The sequence below is a fragment of the Anastrepha obliqua genome, chromosome 2, assembly GCF_027943255.1.
Source record: "Anastrepha obliqua isolate idAnaObli1 chromosome 2, idAnaObli1_1.0, whole genome shotgun sequence".
Taxonomy (NCBI): domain Eukaryota; kingdom Metazoa; phylum Arthropoda; class Insecta; order Diptera; family Tephritidae; genus Anastrepha; species Anastrepha obliqua.
The window spans coordinates 128246489-128273180 of record NC_072893.1 but is presented as its reverse complement, the minus strand read 5'-3'; the positions used below and the strand labels follow the sequence as shown (position 1 = coordinate 128273180).

Genomic DNA, 26692 nt, shown 5'->3' with positions numbered 1-26692 from the left:
CTAATATTTCTGTCATCATTATTTGAGTAAAAATCTTGAAATTCCCACCCTTATTTGCTTAACATTGCTGTCTTTTAGGAACTCCTTAATGTTTCTAATTTAATTTTTTTTTTTTACTTTACTACTTTCTCGTCCCCCGCTTTATTTGATATTTTATATTGAAAGGACTCTGGTGTTAAGCTTTGAGCTAAAGATATTGGTGACTAATACGGCATTAGAGATTTTTCCCACATATTGCGAAAGGATGTTAGTGGAATATTGTTTGATGATTCTGTTTGAATATGTTAAAAACAGTTTTTTATTTTTGGTTAAGAGATATTTGTAATTTAAAATTCTTAAATCTACCAAAGTACTCCTGTTAATTATGACGATTACTTCCCTATACGAGTACCACGACTATATTATCCTGTCCGCTTCATATGACATGTGATTGGAAGGACACTGCCTTCCATTGCGTATATGAACGTACGTCCATTAATTAGTCGAATCCGCCATATGTGCTAAGGCAAAATGATCCTCAGTAGTTTTGATCTCATAGAGCAAGACCCAGATGATCATATGAGCTATATATATACATTTATATTATATATATATATTAGTAAAGCGTCTAATACTTTTGAGGATCGATACTTAGTTGATTTGCCCGAAGTCAAATCACAATTTGGGCATATTTCATCAGGTTGCGCTTTCATTTTTTTCGACCAAAATTTTGGTATTTTCCAGCATTTTATGAATTGATAACAACTCTTAAACCATTTACCGATTTCCTATATTAGTTTAATGAAATGATGAAATAAATTTACCAATGGTTTTTTTTATAGGTGCGATTGTACTTGTAAATGCTAATTGTATCTTACAATGTTTGATAAAAAAATATTCCCTCGTATAGCTTTTGGTTTGATTTTTTATCATATTACCTTAAAACCCATATGTTTGTATGCATAAAACTGCAACAGTACAATCCAAGTCACATAAATACGTAAAAGTACTGTAAATATACATTTACACACGTGTATGTACCTATACACTGGTCATCTGCAGTATTAAAAGCTATCAATTATTGAGTGGGGAATAAGTAGTTGGTCTCTCATTACTTTATGCTCTCTTTCAATTAAAGATCAACGCACGCAACAGTTGCTTATGAATAAGAAAATTAAATTAATACAAAAAAAAAAAAAAAAATAGAGGCACAAGCATCAACAAAAGGCAAGAAGGTGGAAAATTCGAGCGGCTACACTCTTTTGCGCGCGCTCACTTATCGACTCCGACAAACATAAACAGCAGAGAGTTAGCTTAAAGACATTTTATTCAATTGGCTTATTGCTTGCTAGTCAGTCAGCCATCCGCCGTACACCCACCAACTAACCGCTGTGACCCAAAAGCCGGCAAACCGATAGGGGGAGAATACAGCGAGAAAAGGTAAAGAATAACGAAAAAAGCAAATATATTGAAATTGAATTGTATTGAAATGAAATGAAATGTGCACGCCGAGTAGTTAGTTTGACTGGAGCGCTTGGGCGAGTAAGTGTATATTTGTGTTGTGCGCAAGTGACGAGATTTTGCGCGGACTGTGGTTAATGAAGCAAGCAGAATTTATTAAGCGTTAGAGCGGGGTAGAAGAAAAAAAAGCAATGTGAAATAAAAGGAAACGAAATCTGAACAAAATAAAAAAGAAATCAATTAAGTTTAATTAAATAAAACGTTACAAAAGTTTTGCCGTTATTGCTCCTAAGCGAATGTGAACGTGTTTAAATTCTTGCTGTGCTAGTTAAGCAGAAGGCATACATACATACAAGATACATACAAATGAAAATGATAAACTACAAAAACAAAATTACATTATAAATTGAATAAAAGAAATCATAACATTTAACTAAAAATTACAACTGACGTGTAAGCACATAAGCCCAAAATAAAAATATTAAGAAAACACATAAAAGATCTTATAAAATATGCATTAAACAACCAATCCAAATATGCTTCAAAGCATTATTCTAAAAATAGCGTCCCCTAAGCGTAAACCTACCGACTACCAGCTACCGAAAGTGAAAATTCAGAAATCTTGTGTCTATACCACCAAAAATTTCCATATAAAAATAATCTCTACCTATGCACACCTAAGTGTACATGTGTGACTGCGATCATGTGTTGTGTGTACGTGTGTGTGTGCATTAGAATTCGATCATGTCAAATTGTGCTCCCTACCGCTAGTTAGTCACTGTTAAGCAAGCCGCCTCCCGCCTTCATTTAGCCTGTGAACTTTTCACTTGCAGCCATTCCATCATCACTTGAGCAGCAAAAATCTAACTTTACTACTTGCACTGAGTCAAGCAAGCAAATGAGTCACAGTGCGCTAATGAAATAACCAAAAATTCAAAACAAACAAAAAAACGAAATAAATTGAATACTAAAAATGTGCCCATTACACCTTTTTATCGCCCGCATATAACTATACAATAGCTTGCTTTATAGAACTCAGCATGTGTTCTGCGCTCACAGTAGCACTACTACTCTCACGTTCTCGCACTCGCACTCGCTCTCGCTTATCTCTTTAATGTTTTTTAATCTTTTAGCGCACTCTTTCTCTCACTTTTTCCCCATTTTTTCATGCAATTTCTTTATATTTGAGATGTTTTATTTTTCGTCTGCTGCTTTTGTTTGCGCCAATCGTGGACTGTGAGCAGTAGTGAGCAAAGAGGGGCGGAAGGTGCACTAAATATATAATATATAAGTATGTATGTGCCAATTACTTTTAAAATTATGGTATGCAGATCACGTTAAGGTTTTGGGGCCGCGACGTAGGAAGATCATCGACCAACGTAAAGTGATTGGATGTTAAGTGGTTGGAGTGTTTTTAAAGCTGCTGTAAGTTTCAGTTATGTGAAAGTTGTAAGTTGACTTTTAATAACAATGCAAGATTGTAGAGGAGAAGAAATCTACATACTGTTACATGCAGATGTGGGCAACTGAACAGAGCCAAAACTTGTGCATTTTACATACATAAATACAAATAATAAGTAATTTTACTCTACTTTGAATCCCAACAAATATACGGATGGGCACTTGAGGCTAGCGCATTGGTCCTACATATCTACAGATATGAAAATATGTATGAAAGAATTCTAATAAATTTGCATTCATGTGCACTTAAAGGGTACATGCTTTTTTAGAAGCCGAAGTTAAAGGCCAAAAAGTTCTAAAAAAATTATATTAGGTATATTCGTATCGAACACTGAAATATATCCTATGTTTGTTGTGTTAGACTAAATAAATAAATAAAATAAATATATGTACATTTGCTGATGAAAAAACAACAAAATTATATATATATATAATTGGCGCGTACACCCTTTTTGGGTGTTTGGCCGAGCTCCTCCTCCTATTTGTGGTGTGCGTCTTGATGTTGTTCCACAAATGGAGGGACCTACAGTTTCAAGCCGACTCTGAACGGCAGATATTTTAATGAGGAGCTTTTTCATGGCACAAATACACTCGGAGGTTTGCCATTGCCTGCCGAGAGGCGACCGCTATTGTAAAAATGTTTTTCTTAATTTTGGTGTTTCACCGAGATTCGAACCAACGTTCTCTCTGTGAATTCCGAATGGTAATCACGCACCAACCCATTCGGTTACGGCGGCCGCACAACAAAATTACAGTTACATAAAAAACAATAAATACAATACTAATAAGTTCAAGGAATGACAACTGCATGCAGAAACTTGCCAAGAAGAAGAAACCCTCAATAGCGACTTGGACCACTAGTATTGAAAATTCGCATGTGAATAGCAATAAAAATGAGAAACAATACAACAATAAAATTATTCAATTATTACGTCAGCAAACCAGCTGATTCTGTCGAACCCACTGAGAGCAGGTTAGCGGCTCGCGGATTTCGCCATCTTCTGTATACTCTTCGTCGGGGAATATTTGTAAGGTCATCCCATATGTCCCATGAGAGCTTCAGTTCAGTCACGTCGGTGTGTGCTAGGTGATCTCCGAGGGCAATATTAACATAAGATAGTCTTAAAAATCTATATGCTGGTTTGCAATAAACTTCCTTCAGCTCTTTGTTGTAGGATACAAATGGATGCCTCCGTTTTAGTTTATTAGTGACCCACTTACAAAGCAGGGTGGCGATTCATTGCGAAAAATAGAATTGGGGGTGTAATTATAACGGGTGTAGTTTATTGCAGTACAGAGCGGAGCGTGAGTAGGGTAGAAGAAGCGTAGGCATAGTTTTGATTAAAAGAATTCACAAGATTATTGTTAAAATTTAGATGACATCCGCTTGCGTATTGAACTTTTGATTGATATATTTCGCTCACTTGCGACTTTGGAGAATTGAGCTGCGAACATTGTGAGAATTCTATTAATACCCTTTTATAACATTTAGCGACTTTAACATTTCTAAAATCAATATAGACACAGTAAGCGAACTCGCTGCATTATGACGACATTTATAAACATAAATGAACAGCAGATTGAAAACAAAAAATTATTTCACATTGCGAATATTATTAAAACCCGGGTTTGTACATTTGCATAAAAAACTTATTATGTCGTGCTTGCCTATTTATCAAAAATATCTCATGCTTACATACACATACATATTTCCTCTACCGCTGGGAAACAAAGCCAACGGTATATTTCAATGTTTACTATCACTTTTATCTTATACTTTTTTCTCACAAAGTACACAGATAAGGTACAGTAGGACTTTAATGTAACATAATTATTACATTTACTTACAACAAGTAACTAAATAAATACACATACTCACACACGAATACACGCATACACAGTGATTGTATCAAGGCATGTAACATATACATACATACTCAGACATTATTTTAACATAGACTGAGTATGAGTTTATTTCCAACGCTAAAATAACGCGGCTTTTCCAAGAAGCTTAGTCATCTGTCAGTTTCGCAAAGTGCCCAAGTGTTTTCAGCATTACCATTCGCAATTACTAAACGAAAAATAAAGGAAACATTAAAAACTTGTATGCATAAAAAATAGGCAACAACACAAAATTAAGCTTCCAACAAAACAGGCCATAAAATAAAAACAAATATTGTCTAAACAGAATGTAAACAAATGACAGCGCCGCCCCTATACGTTTATCAATGCCAGCGGGGATGAGTGTTTTCAAGTAACAGTGAGGCGAAAGAGGGGTTATAATGCATGTAAAAGTCATTTACTGTGGAGTTCAAAGGTCAGTTTGGTGATGATAAAACTTCTTTGAAAGATTGGAAGTACAGTTTAGTTCAGTGATCCGTCACCGGTTGGAAAAAGTGGTAGATGAGATAAGCAACGTCGCGATAGGATGATGGATTATTTATTACATTTTTAGTTTTTTTTTTGTAATTTTTTAATTGTTTTTTAGTTTAGTTTCTTAAAAGTAAGTTTTTATTAACTTAATTATTAGATTTTGGAATTTTTATTCGCAAATTTTGAACTTTAAAATATTAAATTTTAATTTTTATTAATTTATTTGGCAATTTCAAAATTTTTTTGAGTTTTAGACCTAAATCTTTATTGAGTTAATTACTAAATTTTAAGTAATTAATCCTAATCTTAATTTTTGAATAAAACAAGTGAAAGTTTAGTTAAAGAATGGACTCTAATTTCTTAAATTTGTCATCAATGTCAAATCAAAAATGTTATCTAAAAGAGTATAAAATCAGGAAATAAATAAATGTTAAACAAAAAAATTGTTAAATTCAAATTTGTTTTCATTTAGTTATTAAATGTGTGAATGAAGTGTAATATTTGGCTTTACTAGTTCAAATAAAACAAAAATTAAGTTTTATTGAATTTTTTAGTTTAATTTTAATTTTGGTGTAGGAATTATTAATACTTTAATTTACTTTAAATTAATTATTAAATCTCTCATTTTTAAAATTTTAACTTTTAAAGGCCATTTTCAGGCTTATAATTTGTATATTATATTATTTTTAATTGTTTAATTATTAAATTTTATTCGCAGTTTTATATTTTAAATGCTTTAATTTAACTTTTTAATTTAATTATTTTTTGAATTTAATTTTTATCAATCTTATTATTAGGTTTTAAAATTTTAAGCGTAATTTTGAAATAAAAATATCAATATATAAATATAAAATTTGTGGACTTCACATTTTTTTAAATTTCCTTTTAATTAATTATTTGATATTTCATTTTTAAATTTTTAACTTTTAATGGAGTTTTCGGACTTAATATGTTCACATTTTAATTTAATTTACATTTTTTAAATTTAATAACTATTAAATTATTAATCGTAGTTTTTATAATTTAAACGCTTAAATTTTAATTTTTTTCATTTATATTCGATTTTTAACTCGTACTCGTAATTTTTGGACTTTGCATGTTTAGTTTTAAATTTTTAATAATTTAACTATTAAATTTTAGGTACTTAAGGTGGCTGTTGTAATGACCCGCTTAGACTTTTCGTATATCGATTGTGATACAATTGGGTCTTATCCGACACTATAAGTTCGTTTTTAAACCATTCTATAGCTTGGATAAACGAGCAAAGCTTAGTTAGTTGTAGATGCTCTATATCCGCTACATATGTCACGAATACTCTACCAAGAGTGCGAAGTCTTAACTTTCAGAATAAATTTTCCGACTATAATTTCAAAACTTTCCTTTAATAGTTACTCATTGTTCAACACATAATTTCACTCTTTTTATTATGATTGTATAGCCCCTGTTTTGCTTAACTGCCCACTGTTCGCATTAGACTGTCAGCACTGTGCCTTCATACGCAAAATTTGTATGCCATAAATTAGCGTTTTGTGTTTTCTGCGATTATTTGCTTTTAATACAAACACACCTCCAAATATGGCTTCCCCATTCAATATTTTGATTTGTGGATCTCGATGTACTTAAACGGAAAACGCACGTACATATTTACATATATGTACATATGTAAATATCATATTTATTCAAAGAAAAAAATGCCCAATCAGTTACCGCAAAAATGTCAATCATTAGTGATAGACATTGCGGTGTGACCGCAAAAATTACGAGCTTGCATAAATACAAAATTATAAAGTTGTAGATGGAATTAAAAACAATTCAATATTATTAGCATATGTTATAAAAGGAAGTGGAGAAGGGCAACACACCACCGTGTGAGTAGAAAATCAATCGCCACGTAACAGTTTCCTAATAAATTTTCACTCTTGTTGGCAGCATTTTTTTTCCATTTATTAGTTTACTTTTTCACCAATATTTCTAATACTTCTTTCTTTTGCCACATATTGCTTGGGTTGGCGCCTAGATTGGTGTTGCGCTTCGACACATATCCGCTGGTAGTCTAAACAAAAACTGCGCCTATTTTTACTTTCGCTTTCGATTTCATGCAGTGCAAGAAGATAAACAAGCACACAAATACATACACACATTTGTGATATATGTATATGTACAATATTTTAGCACATTTGTACATCATCTGTGTGTGCGTGTGTTCGCGAGCCTCCTAAATTCTATAAGTTGCTTTATTTTTAACGTCGCTCTAATCACTTAATAGAATCAAATACATTTTGTTGAAGCGAGGGTGGTGGCGCCTTATTACGCTGCGTTAAAGTCATTTCGTTTTGTGGATTTTCGACTCAAAATGACGTCACGTGACACGTCATGGTTCTATAAAATCACAGCGAGGGTGTCTGCACAGCGACAATGTTGTCGGAAAGAAAATTGAAAACAAAGGCTGACTGCATACATTGTGAGGGAACGTCAAAGGGCGGGTGTTACATAGGTGGGAGTATTGTTGTAAAGGTAGTTGTGTGTGCTGTTTTGGATCGTGAATCCGTCTGATTCTGATGATTCAGTTGAATCATCGACGCATTCAGTGAAAGCAATCACGCTATGGCAGAACGGAAAACGAACTGAAGTGAGTAGTTGTGGTGAGGTGCACGAAGAAAATAGGCAAATATTGTGAACGGACTTTAACGAAGGAATAAAATTAAAAATAAAGGAAAATAAAATAATATAAGAGATGAAAAAAAAAAAAATAAAATAAGGAATAAAAAATAAATTAAATTAAATAAGGGATGAAATAAAAAATAAAATAAAGAATAAAATGAAATTAAATAAAGGAAAATAAAGTTAAATTAAATAAAAGAAAATGCTATTTAAAAAAATTAAGTATTAAAAAACTATAACTAAAAAAAATTAAGTATAATAAACTGAAAAAAGGAAAATTTAAATAAATTAAATCATAAGCATAGTAAATAAAATAAAAGATCATAAAGTAAAAAAATAAGTATAAAATAAAATTAAAAAAAAAATTAAATACAATTACAAAAAAAATAAAATTGAAAGTTGCGAACATCTAAAAACCGAATAAAAAATTATATAATTAAACAATATATGCATATTAAAGTGGTTCATTGAATTATGTATATATTTTATTTGAGAATTGTTTACCCTCTACGCACACACACACTTACGTTTGTTGAACGATTTGTTTTTTCATCTCAGCAAAAGTTCGACTGCATGACATAATATTCGGAAATATTTCATGAAGCAAAGAAACCCAAAAGTAATAATTAAATTCTTTGGCAACAATTTTTGAATAACATTATTGATCCGGCCGCTGTGCGGAGGCAGACAGGTAGCAGTGCATGTAAAAACAAGCAGATGACGGAGTGAAGCCACAGAGCAATTTTATTAAGACAGAAATTCATTGAAAGAAAAGAAGCGAAAACAATCGAGAAGCAAACAAGTGTAAAAATGAAATAAATTTAAAAATTTACATTTGAGTTACAGCTGCATTAAAAATTTAATGAAACTGGCATTCGGACATAAAAACGAAATGTATGGGTCAATAAAAATTCAAAAAATGGAAAAGCAAAAAATTCAAATTTAAAATATGACAAATAAAGGCATTTAAAAATACATATGAAAAAATTTTATGAAATTTGTAAAAAACATTTCACACAACTAACTAGAATTTTAATAATAAATATCTTCTTAGTTAATGCATATACAGGATTTCACGCTAAAATATAATATAATTTCCAGCTAAAAACGAAAACTTGTAGGTTTAGTGAATCATAAACGCTAACTGAGAACGAAAAAATTACTAGTTCATGCCAGTGAAAAATAACCAAAACGAAATAAATAAAAAAGCTATAATTTAGGAACACAAATTAAATATTTATATTAAATAATGTAATTTTTTTTTATTACATAATATTTAAATTTAAATAATAAATCTTCATTTAATTTGTAGTTCTAATATTCTAATATTCTATAGATTATAAATTATTAATGAAATGTGCTGAAAAATAATTCAAATTTTTTTATTAAATAAACCTCCGAAATTTATGTTTAGTTTAAATCACATACTTGAAACGATAAAATATAATTTTAATCGAACAGAAATGGCCAGAAACGCAGAAAAATAATTTTCTGCTGAACTTGTAAAACAGCAGCGATAACAGTAAAAAGCATTTTTGCAACAAAAGTAAAAAAAGAACTCAAAAAAATGCATGAACAATTCAAAAATTTTAATGATTGGGCGAAAAACGCGTACCTAATTTATCCAACAAAATTTTCTGCAGAAGTGAAAACAAGAGCAATCAAAAAAATCGAAAATATCAAATACAAAAATGGAACTATGATACAAATTAAGGGATTCTCTAGATTGCCAAACTACTTTTTTCTGTTTTCCAATTTTTTAATTTTTTTATTATTTATTTAGCGCAAAAGGTATTGAAAAAATATAACAAACAAATACAAAAAAAGAAATATAATACAAATCAGCTTATTTTTTCTGTTTTCCAATTTTTTGTTCTTTTATTTATTTAGCGCAAAATATATTCATAACGCAAAGCAATAAAAAAAAAATATATTATATTAAAGTGCAAAGATTTAAGAGTGACAAAAATAAGCGGAAATTCGGAAATATATTTTCAATCATCGTTGCTGAATAAATCAAATAAGTCCCAGAGTTTCATTGTTGGGTTGTGAAACTAAATTGAAACAAAATGCCCGTTTTTCATACAAAAACCATCGAGAGCATTTTAGATCCTGTCGCTCAACAGGTAAGTCAGAAAAAGAAATTTATTTAAAAATAATTTAATTATTTACTTTATTGATTATTTCATTTTATTTCATTAAACTACTTTGAGTTCAAGTTTGGTTATACGAGAACGATTATATTATTTATGCTTTTTACCTCAATAGGGCTTCTACTTTCTAGAAGCAGCCAGTTTACTACCTATAGGATGATCAAACCCTGTAGTAAAATTGGGTGAAAAGCTCAGAAATGCGTGCATATGGTTGATTGGCTCACACTAAGTCAACTTTTCAAGTTGGAGTTCACTGTTGCGCAAAGAGTCTTTTATTTCATGGGAACGGAGATGATTGTCAGGCGAATTGAAAAGTTTGTTTGAACAAATCTTTTAAAACTAAGAAAAGAAACACATTCAAGCAAAGTTTTGTATAGGAACGGGCGTTTTTCTAAGAGCTTGAGAACTTAAAAGGGTAATACAAAACAGAAATGTTGTTGGAATATTTTTTTTACTATAATCTGGTATAGAGTAAAATATAAAATTAAAAAAAAATTAATAAAAGGAAAAAAATAAAACAAAAATAATGAAATGAAATAAAATATTATCAGGTATTAAATGGAATTAAGTATTATAAAAAAATATAATATATATAAATATACAAGTGGCGCGTCTTGTTGGGACCAAATGACGTCGATGTTTAGCTGATTAATTTTTCGAAACAAAAATGCAGTCATTATGGCTCGATAACGCTCACCATTCACCGTAACGGCAGCTCTTTCCTCATTTCGAAAGAAATAAGGACCGATAATGCCACCAGTGCTCTATGAACTTCGCGAACAGATTTATTTTTTTATAAATAAATTTCCACAATTTGAAGGCGTTTAACGATTCATGATGGCTTGTCAAGCCTTACTGAACGGAAATGTCAACACAGTTTGCCATTCTCAGCTGTCAAACCATAGTTATCGGTGTCTATAGTTCCCATACAGCTAAAAACTACCTGTACTTCATCCACCCATTCGGGCACATTCATAGCCAATTACATACGGCGACGCATACATACATTCTTTGCGCCCATCTTCTTTACAAGCTTTCGAGAGAAGCAAAATGTATTTATGGGTTGTAGTGACACAAGTAGTGGTTAATTGAAAAAATGCGACTAAATTTATTTTATTTCCTCTTTTTTATTTATTTATCTAAATTTTATTTTATTTCACTTTTCTTTATTTATTTAACTAAAATTTATTTTATTTCACTCTTCTTTATTTATTTATCACTTGTTTATTTGCAATTATTTTTATTTTAATTAATATCTCCTAATATCCTTTTTTCCTTTTTATTCATTTCAATTTATTTACCCCTCTTTAAGAATTAATTTGTTGTGTTTAAATTTATTTTATTTTGTTGTAAATGTTTTGGTATATTTCCTTTTTAATGTCATCGGAAACACTGTATCGCAATTGCCAAACAAATAATAGCCACACTCTGGCATACATTTTTATTTATCTTACTCACACATATTAGATTACCTTGTCGGTCACATGGAAATTATTTTCCAGCTGGCAACTGAGTTGGATTAATTGAATGAAATTTTCAACAATAAGCGCGTAATTTATGTTGTTGGTTGTTTATACCCAAACGCACTTTTTTTCAACGGTATTATAACTTTGTGCGCATAACGGTAGATATATGGAGATTCATAATAAAGCTGTCTTTTTTGGTACTGCAGCTGTCTAATTCACAAGTGTCAAATATGATTGTTATGGATCCTCCGATAGGGTGATTAATTTTGTGCCACCCTGCGTATATGTATATATTAAAATATTTAGAATAACGAGAGAGAAATCGATTCAGTAAAGCCTGTATATGCAAGTGTCTATGCAATAGATTGATATTGAAAATGAGTAAAATCAGGCATTAAATGTGTCCACCTTTTCAAAATACAGGAAATGTGCTATGTCAGTAATTTAAAATAAAATAAATAATAAAAAATTGGAGCGTACACTTCTGTTAGGTGTTCCACAAACGGAGAGACCTACAGCTTTAAGTCGATTCCGAACGGCAAATGGTTTTTATGAGAAGCTTTTTTGTGGCAGAAATACACTTGGAGGTTTGTCATTACCTGCGGAGGGGCTGCCGCTATTAGTAAAAACCTTTTCTATTATTTGATATTCATGTACAGAGACTTGAACCTATTATCCAGACTAGCCTCAATCGGATCCCTCCGACTACTATTTGTTCGCCAATTTAAAGAAATGGCTGTCGGGAAAAGATTTAACTTTATTTACTTACTCCTGTTGTGCTCATCATTGTCTTCCAAAATTTTAATGCTGCAATGACTGCTTTCAGTGTGTTTTGTTCTTCTCTTTAAAATATTCATTATTTTTCATTCACAATAGATATTAACTGTCATTTTTCGGGAATGATGCCATCGAAAATTTCCCAAATCCGCTTAAATTGTGAGAATTAAGTCTAGTTGTCAATCCGCATTAGTTGCACTTAATTCCTGCGATAATTCCGAATTAGGTCGTTAATCCCGATTAACGTCACCGGCTGTCTGGGCTACTAGATTCTGTTTTACTTTCTTTACTTTGTTTATTTCTTTTGTTATTGTTTTTGTAAAGCAAACTTGCTTTTAGCAATCCAACTGCCACTTTAATTGGGATATATTAAAAAAAGTTATAAAAATATTTTTTACACTTCCAATGAATCTCAGTGTTGAATATTTCGTTGAAAGCTAATTGAAACAATTAAAAAAAATATAGCTGACTTGCTAACTCGGTACCTGAACACTTCTTGTACATACATACATATATATGTATATAATTCTTTCGAACGAGACCCACTTGTTTGCGGCACTTGTGTGGCGGCAGTAACCACTCTGGCATTTTGTTTACATTTTTCGGCAAACGGCATTCGCAAGAGAGTATCACCAGAAGAGCTTGTAGCGATTGCCAAATATAATAAAGGGGTTTTCAATTGGCGCGGGTCGATTTTGACGCCCTGTGGCAGCCATTTTGTTTTGGTGACATCTGTCAAATCTTTTTTTTATTATTCAGTTGTTTATGCCAAATCATCATGGCAAGTTACACGATTGAACAGCACGTTCAAATGATAAAACTTTATTATCAAAATGAGTGTTCATTAACGCAAACGTTGCGCGCATTGCGCCCATTTTTCGGTAGACGTGGTGGCCCTTCCAATTTCTTATGGCCCATATTGAACCATATGGACCTAGGCGACATGTGGTTCCAGCAGGACGGCGCTACGTGCCACACAGCAAACGCCATTTTATTCCATTTCAACATCTACCCGCCCTTATTGAAAAACCCTTTACAATATAATAATTCTTTATACATGTTGAACATTTCGATAGCTGCACATACTTTCAGACATGTCTGTTGTGCTATTTTTATATGCTTGCGCAAAGCGATTTTTAAGCAATAAATGAGTAGTAAAAGAAGAATATCTAGAAAATGCTTAGAAATTTTAGCCATTTGCGGGTGGTCAATGCCCAAGCGAATGTGAAACTTAAACCAGATGTGCCAGTTGATACAGCAGCCAACGGTAGCGTAATACGCAATTTGGGGTAACTACTTTTTCCCTACTTGTTGCTTTGTGCTTTGCCGTTCTTGTCAATGCTGATTATTATTTTTGGCTGCGCAGCGCTTTTCAAAGCAAAAAATATTCAGAACCCATCAACATGTCAAAAAAGTGACTTTTGCGGTTTGACAGTAAACATCTGTTTCATAAAAATCTAAATCCATTACATTTTTACTTATTTATATTCTTCTTACTCTACTGTTTGGCTTTTCAAATGTCAACAGCTGGCGCCTACGCAATGAGTTCCAAACCATTGATCGCTAAACTGTACAATACAAAAGTTATATGCAAGAAAGTAAGTGTAAATTTGCGTTAGAAGCATAAAAATAGCATAAAAGGCAACTCATATTCCCCATAAATGTCTACCAAAACAAAAACCTGTCGCATTCATTTACTTCGCTTCATTTAATTTTTATCGTTTTCACGCCGCATATGATGCCCGCCCACCTGAGCGGTGGCCGTTTATAGTAAGTTCAGGTGGGAAAATATGCGCGTAGGTCAAATAACTGTGACCGCCAAAAAAGGTCGATCGTTTGGTCGGCAGATCGATAGATCGATAGATCGGTGCGGAGAGCATTCAAACCTGATCTGTCTGTATGACGGTGGCGTCCATATAACGCGATAATCGCGATTTCCGCGATTTTTACCAACTATAGCTATTCGTTTTTTAATTAACCGGTTTTTAGCCATTACTATTGTGAGTTCTTTAACACTTTAGAATCTGTTTGTTGCCTTTTAAGGTTGCTTAAATGTAGCGCGTTGGGTAAATGAAAACAAAAACATAAAATAAAAATATGAAAAGACAAAAATCCTAAAATCCTGAAACTTCATGAATCGATTAGTTTACCATACATATATATGTATATAGCTGCGAGCATAATTTGATCAATTATTTAAGTATTTCTAAAGAAATTTTTGGTGTAGATGGCTTTTTCCTTTGAAAACCATTCTAATTTTATTGCTGCAAGCATTTCATAAAAAGTAAATGCCTGAAGGTGGAATCTAAATGGATTTACCCGCATTACCCTGCTGGCCAAAACACGTTAGGCTTTTAGTAGATTGCAGGCATGTTTTTAATAGATAGCATAAAATAAAATAAAATAAAATAAAATAAAATAAAATAAAACAAAATAAAATAAAATAAAATAAAATAAAATAAAATAAAATAAAATAAAATATATTAAAATAAAATAAAATAAAATAAAATAAAATAAAATAAAATAAAATAAAATAAAATAAAATAAAGCAAAATAAAAAAACGAACATTGTGAAATTAACGGCATTTTATGTGAAGAACAGAAAGGTTGCAGGAAGCGCACAATGGGCTGTAAAGATCAGCTTATTATAGACACTGTAATCACAGGAGTAGCTCTGATTCAATGCCGCATGATTACCTATTGGAAATATTAAGAATTTACAAAGTCGATGCTGCCACTGTTGCCCTCTTGGGTCGCATAATGAGCAAGTGGAATACTAAACTGGTTTTAAATGGAACTGTTTCAAAACTAATTTCAATCAAACTTGGTATATTCCAAGGGGATGCCTTAAGCCCCCTATGGTTCTGCATTGGCCTCAACCCGCTTAGCAGGCTTCTTACACATAAGCAAAACGGCTTTACACTCAAAACAGAAATAAGAGAGCATACGTTCAACCATCTTCTATTTGTTGATGACTTGAAACTTTACGCAAACAAAAAGCATAAGCTTCATGAGCTCATAGATGTCACTAAAGCTTTCAGTGATGACGTAGGAATTCAATTTGGGACAGATAAGTGCAAAATAATACATCTAATTAGAGGTCAGCTTGATGAAACCGAAGAAAACTACGCAGTAGATCAAAATATTATTATAGACAACTTGCATAGCAGTGAATCTTATAAATATTTAGGATTTCTGCAACTTAAAGGAATCAACCACACGCTAGTAAAGCAAAACCTCATTAAAAAATTTGAGGCACGACTGAAAGCTATATTAAAAACTAGTCTGAACAGTGGAAATAAATGCAAAGCAATCAATACCTGGGCCATACCCCTTTTGACATACTCGTTTGGAGTAATAAAATGGTCTCAGACAGACATCCTTCGGATTGAAACGCTGATACGCACCACTTTTACAAATTTCCAAAGCCATTACCCTCAAAGCGCTGTGGAAAGAATATCGCTTCCTCGAAACGTTGGTGGGAGAGGAATCATTAATATAGCGCGTCTACACTTCTCGCAAACTTTAAAGCTACGTACATATTTTCTAAGCAGCGAGTCTCATCTATTTAGAGCTATCGCTATGGCAGATAATGGCTTTACCCCGCTAAGTCTGATGGAACAGGATTTCCCAGTACCTGAGGGGGTTAAATCCCCAGCAGAAATGATCGCAGCATGGAAGGCAAAAACAATACACGGTGCCCATGGAATGGATAGACGCACAATCATCCAATTTATGGTTGAAAAGAGGAAAGCTATTTTCTGAAACAGAAGGTTTCGCAATCGCTATCCAAAACCGAGTTATCCCAACAAGGAATTTCCGAAGGTCGATACATGGCGAGGCAATAGAAGATAGATGCCGAAGGTGCGGCATTTACGGTGAAACAATCGACCATATAATTGCTGGATCTAGCGTACTTGCCCCCCGTGAATATGTCATGAGACATAATAATATAGCAAAGATCCTCCACCAACAACTTGCGATCAAACACGGTCTCTTACAAGCAGAAGTCTTGTATTTTAAATATCAACCCAAGGCAATATTGGAAAATGCAAATTTTAAACTGTACTGGGACAGATTTATTTCCACAGATCAAACCGCAGCTGCCAACAAACCTGACATTATTTTGTTCGACAAGATAAATAAAACAATCGAAGTAATCGATATAGCGGTGCCCCTTAATCGCAACATCCAAAGCACATACTCCACCAAAGTATCGAAGTATGCAGCTTTGGCCATAGAACTGAAACGAATGTACAAAGCGAGGGAAGTGAATATAATCCCAATAATTATATCGTCCACTGGATTAGTGCCTAAGCATTTAATAAAAAACTTGAAGAAGTATGACTGCCAACACCTCTTAGAAGACATGCAGAAGTCGACCATACTGGACACATGTGCAATAGTTCGTAGATTTTTAAATATTTAAGCAATAGTAATCGCATGGGCGTAGAACTTGGACTACGCTCCACCAGAGCACAATCCCTTGAAAATTTTATCCGGGATGTGTAATTTCCGGCAATAGCCGAATGGATTAAGCTCAAGTAAAATAAAAATATAACAAAATAGGATAATGTAGAATAAAATAAAATTCGATAAAATAAATTAAAGTAAAATAGCATGAATTAAATTAAAAAATATAATAAAATAAAATAAAAAATCTAATATAATTGGATAATGTTAAAAAAAACTAAAATTAGATACAATAAGTTAAAATAAAATATAATAAAGTAGAAAGCATGAATACACATTTTAAAAATGTAAAATAAAATAATTGCATTACGAAAATCGACGCTCTGTGAAAAGTGTTCATTGCGCGCTCAGGCCAACTTATGTTGTTTGGCGATAAGGCCCTCGTTTGGTTTAATGGCTGCAACAATAAGCAAAATTCCCATATTTAGGCTGAGGAGCAACCCAAAGCCATTTAAGAACAGACATTTGATGACATTTGACGACTTTTTGATGCCAATACGGCGCTACTTGCCATACATCCCGTGAAACAATGAGTTTACTGCGTCGTCGTTTCAGTGAGCAATTTATTTCTCGTCTCGAACCAACGGATTAGCCACCAACAGCGTGTGATATCACCTTAGGACATTTATTTGTGGGAGTATGTAGAGTCTATAAATGCTTAGTGGACAAACCAGCTTCGATTCAGGCATTGGAAGCCAACATTACTAAAGTTATTTACGAGATACCGACCGAAATCCTCCAACGAGTCATTCAAAATTGGTGTTTACGGTTGACCGAATTATGGCGCAGTTGCTGTCAATATTTGAAAGGGACTATCTTTAAAAATAAATGGCATGAATAGTTCTACACAAAAATAATAAAAATTGCCCAATCACTGACTCGAATATTACCGATTATAGAAAACAACAGAGTTATTGCAACGCACCAATTTGGATTTCGAAAAAATCACTCTACAATCGACTAAGTTCACAGGGTTGTTAGAACCATAGAGTGGGCGATAGAGGAAAATAAAGTTTGCGGGGCGATGTTCCTTGATAAAATTTGGCATACGGGCTTAGTCCACAAATTAAAATTGATTTTGCCCAGGAATTATTGCGAAATCCTTTCTTCCTACCTTTATGGCAGATACTTTCGTGTCAGACTTGACAACGCCTATTACAAAAAGCAAACGTGGGGGTACCTCAAGGAAGCATCCTAGACCCTCTCCTATACCTTTTGTATACGCATGACTTACCGGTTCACGAGCAACACGTTACCGCAACCTTTGCAGATGACACGGCTATCCTAGCAGTTGGAGAATTAATCGAGACAACAACGACGAAATTGCAATCAGCGGTGAATTCTACCATATTGAAGCATGGGCAAAAAAATTGCGTATCAAACTAAATAATTCCAAATTAGTGCACATTGTATTCGGCCTGAAAAAAAAAAACAATTTACAAGCCAGTCTACATAAACAGCGTAGGTCAACGAGGCAAAACATCTTGGAATAACCCTTGATGCTAAAATGCGTTGGAAGGCGCATGTCAAGAAAAAGCGTGAAGAGCTGGAATTAAAAACAAAAAATCTTTATCTTATTGGCAGACACTCTATTCTGTTAACGAACAACAAACGACTGCTATACTCGTATAATTAAATTCTTAAACCGGTCTGGACGTATGGCATTCAGCTATGGGGATGCTCAAGCGAATCTTGCATGACTATTATCCAACGATTCCAATACTATGTGAAAAATCTCGACCTCCGACATTTCTAAATTGATCACCCTTTACTTTCGACGTGGGTTTGCCTATTTTTGCACGGCATTGTACTTTTTAGTACAAATTTTTTATTCATTTTCAATCATGAAAGTATTTGTACACTCCTGCATTTTCCACCCTTGAATCAACACAATTTCGCTACACACCTTTGTGGCAAGTACGTGTTTTTAATAAATCAATTTGAAACACATGCTCAACAATCAGTTAAGTACTCTGCATATCAACCTTGTAAGTAACTTACATACATATTAACATTTTCAATTTTTAATTGAAAAGTTTACATAAAATCTCACGAAGTACCTCAACCTACTCCGCAAATATTTATATGCATGCGAATGAATATATTAAATATATAGGTATGTATGTATGTATGTATAAAAAAAAAAATATATATATATAGGTATATTTATTTATATATATTATATATACATACATACAGTGAGTCACAGTCAAAGTAAGCCACACTACCTAATTATCCGATTTACTGGAAAATTGTTTAAAAAAGTACAGATTGGCAAACATTTTTATGTGTTTTTATTGTTTGAATATTAAGCTTCAAAAACCCATCGCGTACATGAAGGACTTTGTTTATTACAAAAAATGAACAAAAACTAAAATAATCCACAAATTTATCTCACAGTGAAAGTGAGCCACCTTAACTCAAATAAACTTAAATAACAAATTAATACTTAATCCGCCACCATTGGCGGAAATAACGGCTTGTAGACGTCTGGGCATTGATTCTAATAAATTCCAGGTATATGTGGAAGGAATTGTACGCTACTCGTCTTGTAAGGCATCTAAAAGGTTTTGTTTCGACGAAATGCTATGTTTCCGTAGGTTTTGGTCAAGACGGAACCATAAGTTTTCAATAATATTTATATCTGGAGACTGCGATGGTACTTCCAATACGTGGGGGCAATTATATAATAGATATTCCCGCGCAACAAACGATTTGTGTTTGGGATCATTGTCCTGGTAAAAATAAAAGTCGCCTTCGATCCCTAGTTTTTCGACACTTGGCTTAAGATTTTGCTTTAAAATGTCTATATAAACGTATTTATCCATTATGTGTGGAATATGTTGAAGATTTCCAGTTCTACCACCTGCCATGCAGCCCCAAAACCATGACGAAGCCTCCGCCATGCTTCATACTGGGAGTGAGGTTTTTCTGCTGAAACTCAGAGTTTTTTTGACGCCATACCATCCTCTTACCGTCAGAGCCAAATAAGTTAAATTTACTTTCGTCTGTAAATAGAACCTAAAAAAACATTATTATAGTCTCTACAACGCATTACACCGTTATGAACCTTTTGCCAAAAACTCATATTCTTATGAACATATTTCCGTGCAAACTCCAACCTTTTTTTCGATTTTTTTTTTGTTAATAAATGGTTTGTTTCTGGTCGTTCGACCATTATAATCATGCTTTCTTAGAACTCTTCGTACAGTTTCGGGATTAACCTAGATATTTAATTGCTCCTCAACCGCCTTCGTCAATTTCGGAGCACTAAGGTGAGGATTTTTCTTTATTTCCCGGACATTAAACGCCCTATCTGCAAAACGCTTTTTTTTGCTCTTCTGCTGCTTGTTTGCTACGGTTCCTCCTCTAGAAAAGCAATGTATGATGTGCTGGACAGTTCCTCGACTTGTATTTACATATTCCGCATTATTTCTTTGGGATTTTCCTTTTTTGTAAAGATCAATTATTAGCTGCCTTATTTCAACACTTGTTTGTCGACCCATCTTTATTACCCGCTTGATAATAAGCAACTAAAGCACTGAGAATAAGATGCAAGCAAAAATGAATATCCAAAATTAGATATCCCGCTATTTTAACAGAAACAATATTAGATGGCTCACTTTGAGTGTCGTAAATTTGGTCAATCGTTTAAGTTGTTCGTTATTACTCTTACTTCGGCAGCAAGCACACTCACTTTATGAAGTTGAGAAAAAAGGATGTGTGGAAGTAATTACAAAAGTTATTTAAACATATATCTTCTAGGAACTGGTGGCTCACTTTGACTGTGACTCACTGTATATATATGCATGTACATATGTATATACACACACGAACTTCAATAAATTTTAATAAAACAGAAATTATGTCAACGCCAAAAATAATATTTGCGAGCTCAAAGCATAGTTAATTTGATTTAAAAACAATAAATTCAATTTTAAAATTTAATTAATATTAAATATACATACATTTATCAAATGATACGAAATAATGGATATGAAGTAAAAAACAAATAAGTAGATATGTATGTAAGTAAACACTGCCTCGTCAAACTTTGTAATTCTTGCTGGCCTTTTTATTTATTTTACTATTTTTACAATTTAATGAGTTTCATAAATTACTTGGTTTCTGTATTTTTTAAATTTGATATTTTTTTCGTCAATCAGTTGTTTTTATTAATTTTCACAATTTTACTATTCAGCTTTTCTTGGGGCCTTTCGAACCATTGACTAATGCGAGTATGAGCGATTTTTTTTGTTCATAAATTGGACGGATACTTTTCATGAACACCCACTTCATTTCGCGTCAGTTGTCAGCCCATATAACTACATACATATTCTTGTATAATATATAAATGTAGAATATATATACTTTTGTTTCTGTTCCTAGGTATACATTCATGTATCGCATTGTAAAACATATAAATTTACTTAAAAAAACAACTGTTTTATTTGCCAGACTTTTCCTCCTTGAGTGATCTGTCATAGATAAGATTTACTCATTCGGCAATGCGCCAGATTTTTCATATATTTTATACTTTTCTTACGTAAGTATAACAACCTGTAGGCTGTTGACTGTTCGTGCTGATTTGTGTCAGTGCAGAACGAAAATTATTGCCAAGGCTGTTATTACTAGAGCAGCAGATTTGTTTTTGTTTTCTTGCGATTTGGTGATTTCAATGTCAAAGTGATATTGTTGTAGCTTTATTTGTTTGTTCACCTTCTGATTGAATGTATTGAATGTAATAGGCTGGACAGACGGTGGCGTTAACCGGGATCAACGACTTAATTCGGAACTATCTCAGGAATTAAAGGAATTATCTCGGACGATAAGAAGGGACGTGTTAGTTGAGTAGGTTTAAATGGGTTTATACTGGTATAAAGGTGGTCATGTGGGGAACCTTCAAATGCCTTCACTGAAAAATTGCAAAATTTATAATTTTTGCGCAAATTTCGTGAAGTGAAAAGCAAGTAGTCAAAATTAAAAGTAAAAGTATACAAATTAATAATTCAAAAGCACCAAATATTAATTAATGTGAACTCCAAGTTGCGCAAGAAGAGGCAAGAACTGTTTTTAAATAAATTATTTTTATATATATATTTAAATTTCCTAGCTTATGTTTTTAATGACTACTTTTCGCACAGCTTGACTTGTATTTTCTTTTTTTTTTACTCTCTTCCCCACCACTCAGGTCTCCCGCCTCGTCATCCTCCACGAAGAAGCCGAAGATGGCAATGCTATGCCCGATCTCAGCCGTCCGGTACAAGTTGTATCGGCAGCTGTGGCCAATCTCGTTAAGGTCGGTCGCGAGACCATTAACAGTTCGGACGATAAGATCCTGAAGCAGGAGATGCCCGCATCGTTGCAGCGCGTCGAGACTGCCTCGCAGTTGCTGGAGGAGGCTTCCGATATGTTACGAGCCGATCCCTATTCGGGACCTGCGCGTAAAAAACTGATTGAAGGAAGTCGCGGTATACTGCAAGGCACCTCCTCGCTGCTGCTCTGCTTCGACGAGTCTGAGGTACGCAAGATTATACAGGAGTGTAAAAGGGTGCTCGATTATTTGGCTATTGCCGAAGTGATAAATACCATGGAAGATTTGGTGCAATTCCTCAAGGACCTCTCACCATGCCTAAGCAAGGTGTCACGTGAAGTGGGCGCACGTGAAAAGGAGCTGACACATCAGGTGCATAGCGAGATTTTGGTGCGCTGCTTGGAGCAAGTCAAAATATTGGCTCCTATACTCATTTGCAGCATGAAAGTTTACATACACATTGTCGAGCAACAGGGAAAGGGTGCGGAAGAGGCAGCCGAGAATCGCAACTACTTGGCATCGCGCATGAGCGATGAAATACAGGAAATTATACGCGTTCTACAGTTGACAACCTATGACGAGGATACCAGCGAATTGGATAATCTGACGGTGCTGAAGAAACTCAGCAATGCCATCAATAACAAGTCTGAGCTGGCCAACGATTGGCTATCGAATCCGTACGCACTGAAGGGGGGCGTTGGCGAAAAGGCACTGCGCCAGATAATCGACAATGCGAATGAAATCTCAGAGCGGTGTTTGCCGCAAGACGCGTATCCCATCAGACGCATGGCTGACGAGATCGCCGCTATGACGAACAGTTTGTGCGAACTGCGTCAGGATGGCAAAGGCACCTCACCACAGGCCGAGTCATTGGCGCGCGCAATACGCGGCAAGCTCGGCGATTTGCAATCGCTGGTACGCAACGCGGTCGTAGGTGTTGACAAGGCGGGTTTGCAACAAACCGCGCACACAATACAAGGCCGCCTGGAGCAGGCCGTTAAATGGCTGCAGCATCCAGAGATCAACGATGGTGGCTTGGGTGAACGTGCTATCAATTTAATCGTTGAGGAGGGACGCAAAGTCGCCGAAGGTTGCCCGGGTCATCAAAAGGCGGAAATCATGCAACTCTGTGATGAGGTGGAGCGCCTCAAGCGCCAGGCGGCGGGCAATACACCTGCCGCTAAGGAGGCTGCAAAGCAGTTGACACACAAACTGCACGAGCTGAAGGCTGCCGTACAGAATGCATTGGTCAATCGCATCGTGCAGGACTTCATGGACGTCAGCACGCCACTGAAGCAGTTCACTGAGGCGGTTATGCTGCCCGAGGGTACACCGGGCCGTGAACAAAACTTCAACCAGAAATCGAACAATTTACAAGCTTTCAGCGATCGCGCCTCAAAGACGTCGCGCATGGTGGCCGCGGGGGGCGCTTGCGGCAACAAAAAGATTGCCGAAATTCTACTCTCCTCGGCGTCGCAAGTGGACTCAATGACGCCGCAACTCGTCAACGCCGGCCGCATACGCATGAACTATCCCGCCAGCAAGGCAGCTGACGAGCATTTACAAAACTTGAAACAACAATACGCCGACACTGTACTGCGCATGCGTACACTCTGCGATCAAGCCACTGATCCGAGCGAGTTTATCAAAACCTCCGAAGAACACATGCAAATGTATGCGAAGTTGTGTGAGGATGCAATTATAGCTAAGCAGCCGCAGAAAATGGTGGACAATACATCGAATATAGCGCGCTTGATCAATCGCGTGCTGCTTGTGGCTAAGCAGGAAGCGGACAACTCGGAAGATCCAGTATTCACGCAAAAGCTGAATGCGGCTGCAAACAGACTAGAGAGCTCGCTGCCCGCGATGGTGGGCGATGCGAAGCGCGTGGCGACAAACATCAATGATCCAGCCGCAGCGCAGGCGTGGAAGTCATCATTCCAACGGGTAAGTGAGGGAGCGCACAAACGGGGGTTGATTTCAATATTTATGTATGTGTAATGGTAATTCTTATCAACTGCTTTGCAGCTACTGGGTGATGTGCGCGAAGTGCGCACTGCCATTGCGCCATCGCCACCACCACTGCCCACCTCACTGCCACCACCGATACCGGAACTCAGCGCACTACATATCTCCAATCAAAATGGTGCGTATAGACGTCTAACCAAAGTTTACAACATTAATAATTTTTATTTTAAAATGTTTGTTCCCCACAGCCGAGCGCGCCCCACCACGTCCTCCATTGCCACGCGAAGGCCTAGTGCCCGCGCGCCCACCACCGCCAGAGACCGATGACGAGGACGAGGGCGTATTCCGCACAATGCCACATGCCAACCAACCAATTTTGGTGAGTACTGCGCATTGCCACTGAACAAGCAATTAATGACACAGAACCTAACCTCTTCCGCTATTTTTTTCCCGTCATGTAGATTGCCGCGCGCGGCCTTCATCAAGAAGTACGCCAATGGTCGTCGAAGGACAATGAAATCATTGCTGCCGCCAAACGTATGGCCATACTTATGGCACGTCTCAGCGAGCTGGTACTATCTGATTCGCGGGGCAGCAAACGTGAATTGATTGCCACCGCCAAAAAGATCGCCGAAGCGTCCGAGGACGTGACACGTCTGGCGAAAGAACTCGCACGTCAGTGCACAGATCGACGCATACGTACCAATTTGCTGCAGGTGTGCGAGCGTATACCTACCATTGGTACGCAGCTGAAGATTTTGTCGACAGTCAAGGCGACTATGTTGGGTGCGCAAGGCTCGGATGAGGATCGCGAGGCGACAGAGATGTTGGTGGGCAACGCACAGAATCTGATGCAGAGTGTAAGTGAAGCCAAAAGCGTGCTCTCATTTCCCTTACTCCATATATTTAACTTTGATTGGTGATTTTTTTTCGCAGGTCAAAGAAACAGTGCGCGCGGCGGAGGGCGCCAGCATCAAAATCCGTTCGGATCAAACCAGCAATCGTCTGCAATGGGTGCGTCGTCAGCCGTGGTACCAATACTAGGCGGTCAGTGGCCGCCCAGTGGATGTCTATGCCTTTAAGTGCCCAAACATTTATTAACATTGATAAAATGCCACCACTTTTGAGATGTACTAGTATAAAAAAATGTTATTTTAAAAATATAACCTAATTTTTTAATTTACAAAATTACAACGATTTACCAAAATTGCTACTTGTTTTCTACGCTTTTAGTGTGCTAACCGATTTACTGGAAATTATTGAGTCTTCAAGTATGTAATGAAGCAAAAATTTTTACTAAATTAAATTTAAAAACAGAAAATAAATAAAAAAGGAATAAAAATGTTAAATAATGGTTTTTGTATAAAAAAACGTAAATAATGTTTTAGTCGATGATTTATTAAAGGGCATAAGTACAATAGTTGAATATAAATGAATATGAAAATCTAAAAACAATTATAAGACTACTTTTCTAGTTTATTAATTCGTTTACCGTCTAGCGTTTATCGACTGGTAATGAAACACTTTTTCGCAGCTTATGTATATACTATATAAGGTTTCAATAAGTGCGGAGTGCCTCAAGGTATGCAATAATTATCTTCCAAGAATTTTATGTTTAATACGAACTGTTTAATCCGACCCCAAAATTCAATTTTCAATTGCTAACACCGGAAAAATTCATTTATTTGCTTTGACTTTCAAATATTTAGCCGCATACTTCAATTTATTTGTTAATTTCTGATTGTATTTTGCTGTGTCAATTTTCACAGTTCGATGCATGCATCGCATACATTTCAAATGCATCGAACACACACAATCATATACTATAGATGTATGGATGTGTACACGCAAAAATATGCACCGCGTCAAAACACAATATTCCACAATTTTTATGCCGTAATAACCACAAAATATTCGACAGCCAAATATTTGTTTTCCACACTTGGTTTTCGCGTAAAAACCATTGGCCAGTAGGAAATGGAGAGCACAAAAAAGTAGTGTGGCTTTTTTTTTGTTTTTTAATTGGCGCGTACACCCTTTTTGAGTGTTTAGCCGAGCTCCTCCTCCTATTTGTGGTGTGCGTCTTGATGTTGTTCCACAAATGGAGGGACCTACAGTTTTAAGCCGACTTCGACCGGCAGATATTTTTATGAGGAGCTTTTTTCATTACAGAAATACACTCGGAGGTTTGCCATTGCCTGCGGAGGGGCGCCCGTACCAAAGCTTTTTCTCACGAAAGATTCGAACCTACGCACTCCCAAATGATAGTCACGCACCAATCCATTCGGCTACGGCGGCCCAACATGTATGTATGTAAATAACACCCACCACCACTTTTTACCATGAAAAGCGATTCTCCTTCATCGGTCAATTCATTTAGATCAAGCAGTATAATAACCATTTCAACTTCATCATCATCACTACCTCAGATAATGGCATCATTAGCTGCTTGAAGCACTTTGTTACTATTCTTAACCGATATTTGTTTGCTCATTATTAGAAATATGCAGTCAAAAACAGTTATTTTACTTACATGCTGTACAGGTATGCACATTATTTTTCAAATATAATAATTACTGCATAGTCATTTTTTCGCATTCAGTCAC

At 35.2% G+C, this 26692-nt stretch overlaps 1 protein-coding gene across 4 annotated transcripts; it reads left to right on the top strand.

Annotated features, from left to right (window-relative positions):
• Positions 1–1316: 1316 nt before the first annotated feature.
• LOC129237038 (vinculin) lies at positions 1317–25274 on the top strand. Of its 4 annotated transcripts, none has more exons than XM_054871418.1 (7): positions 1317–1419; positions 9826–10061; positions 21996–24065; positions 24147–24264; positions 24335–24465; positions 24548–24946; positions 25023–25274. In XM_054871418.1, exons 2-7 carry the CDS (start codon positions 10005–10007, stop codon positions 25128–25130), a joined length of 2883 nt encoding a protein of 960 aa, XP_054727393.1. In that variant the 5' UTR covers positions 1317–1419; positions 9826–10004; the 3' UTR covers positions 25131–25274. The 4 variants fall into 4 exon arrangements, with proteins under 4 accessions (XP_054727393.1, XP_054727394.1, XP_054727395.1 ...); XM_054871419.1 differs by lacking the exon at positions 1317–1419 and adding an exon at positions 1487–1521; XM_054871420.1 differs by lacking the exon at positions 1317–1419 and adding an exon at positions 1521–1613.
• The last annotated feature ends 1418 nt before the right edge of the window (positions 25275–26692 follow it).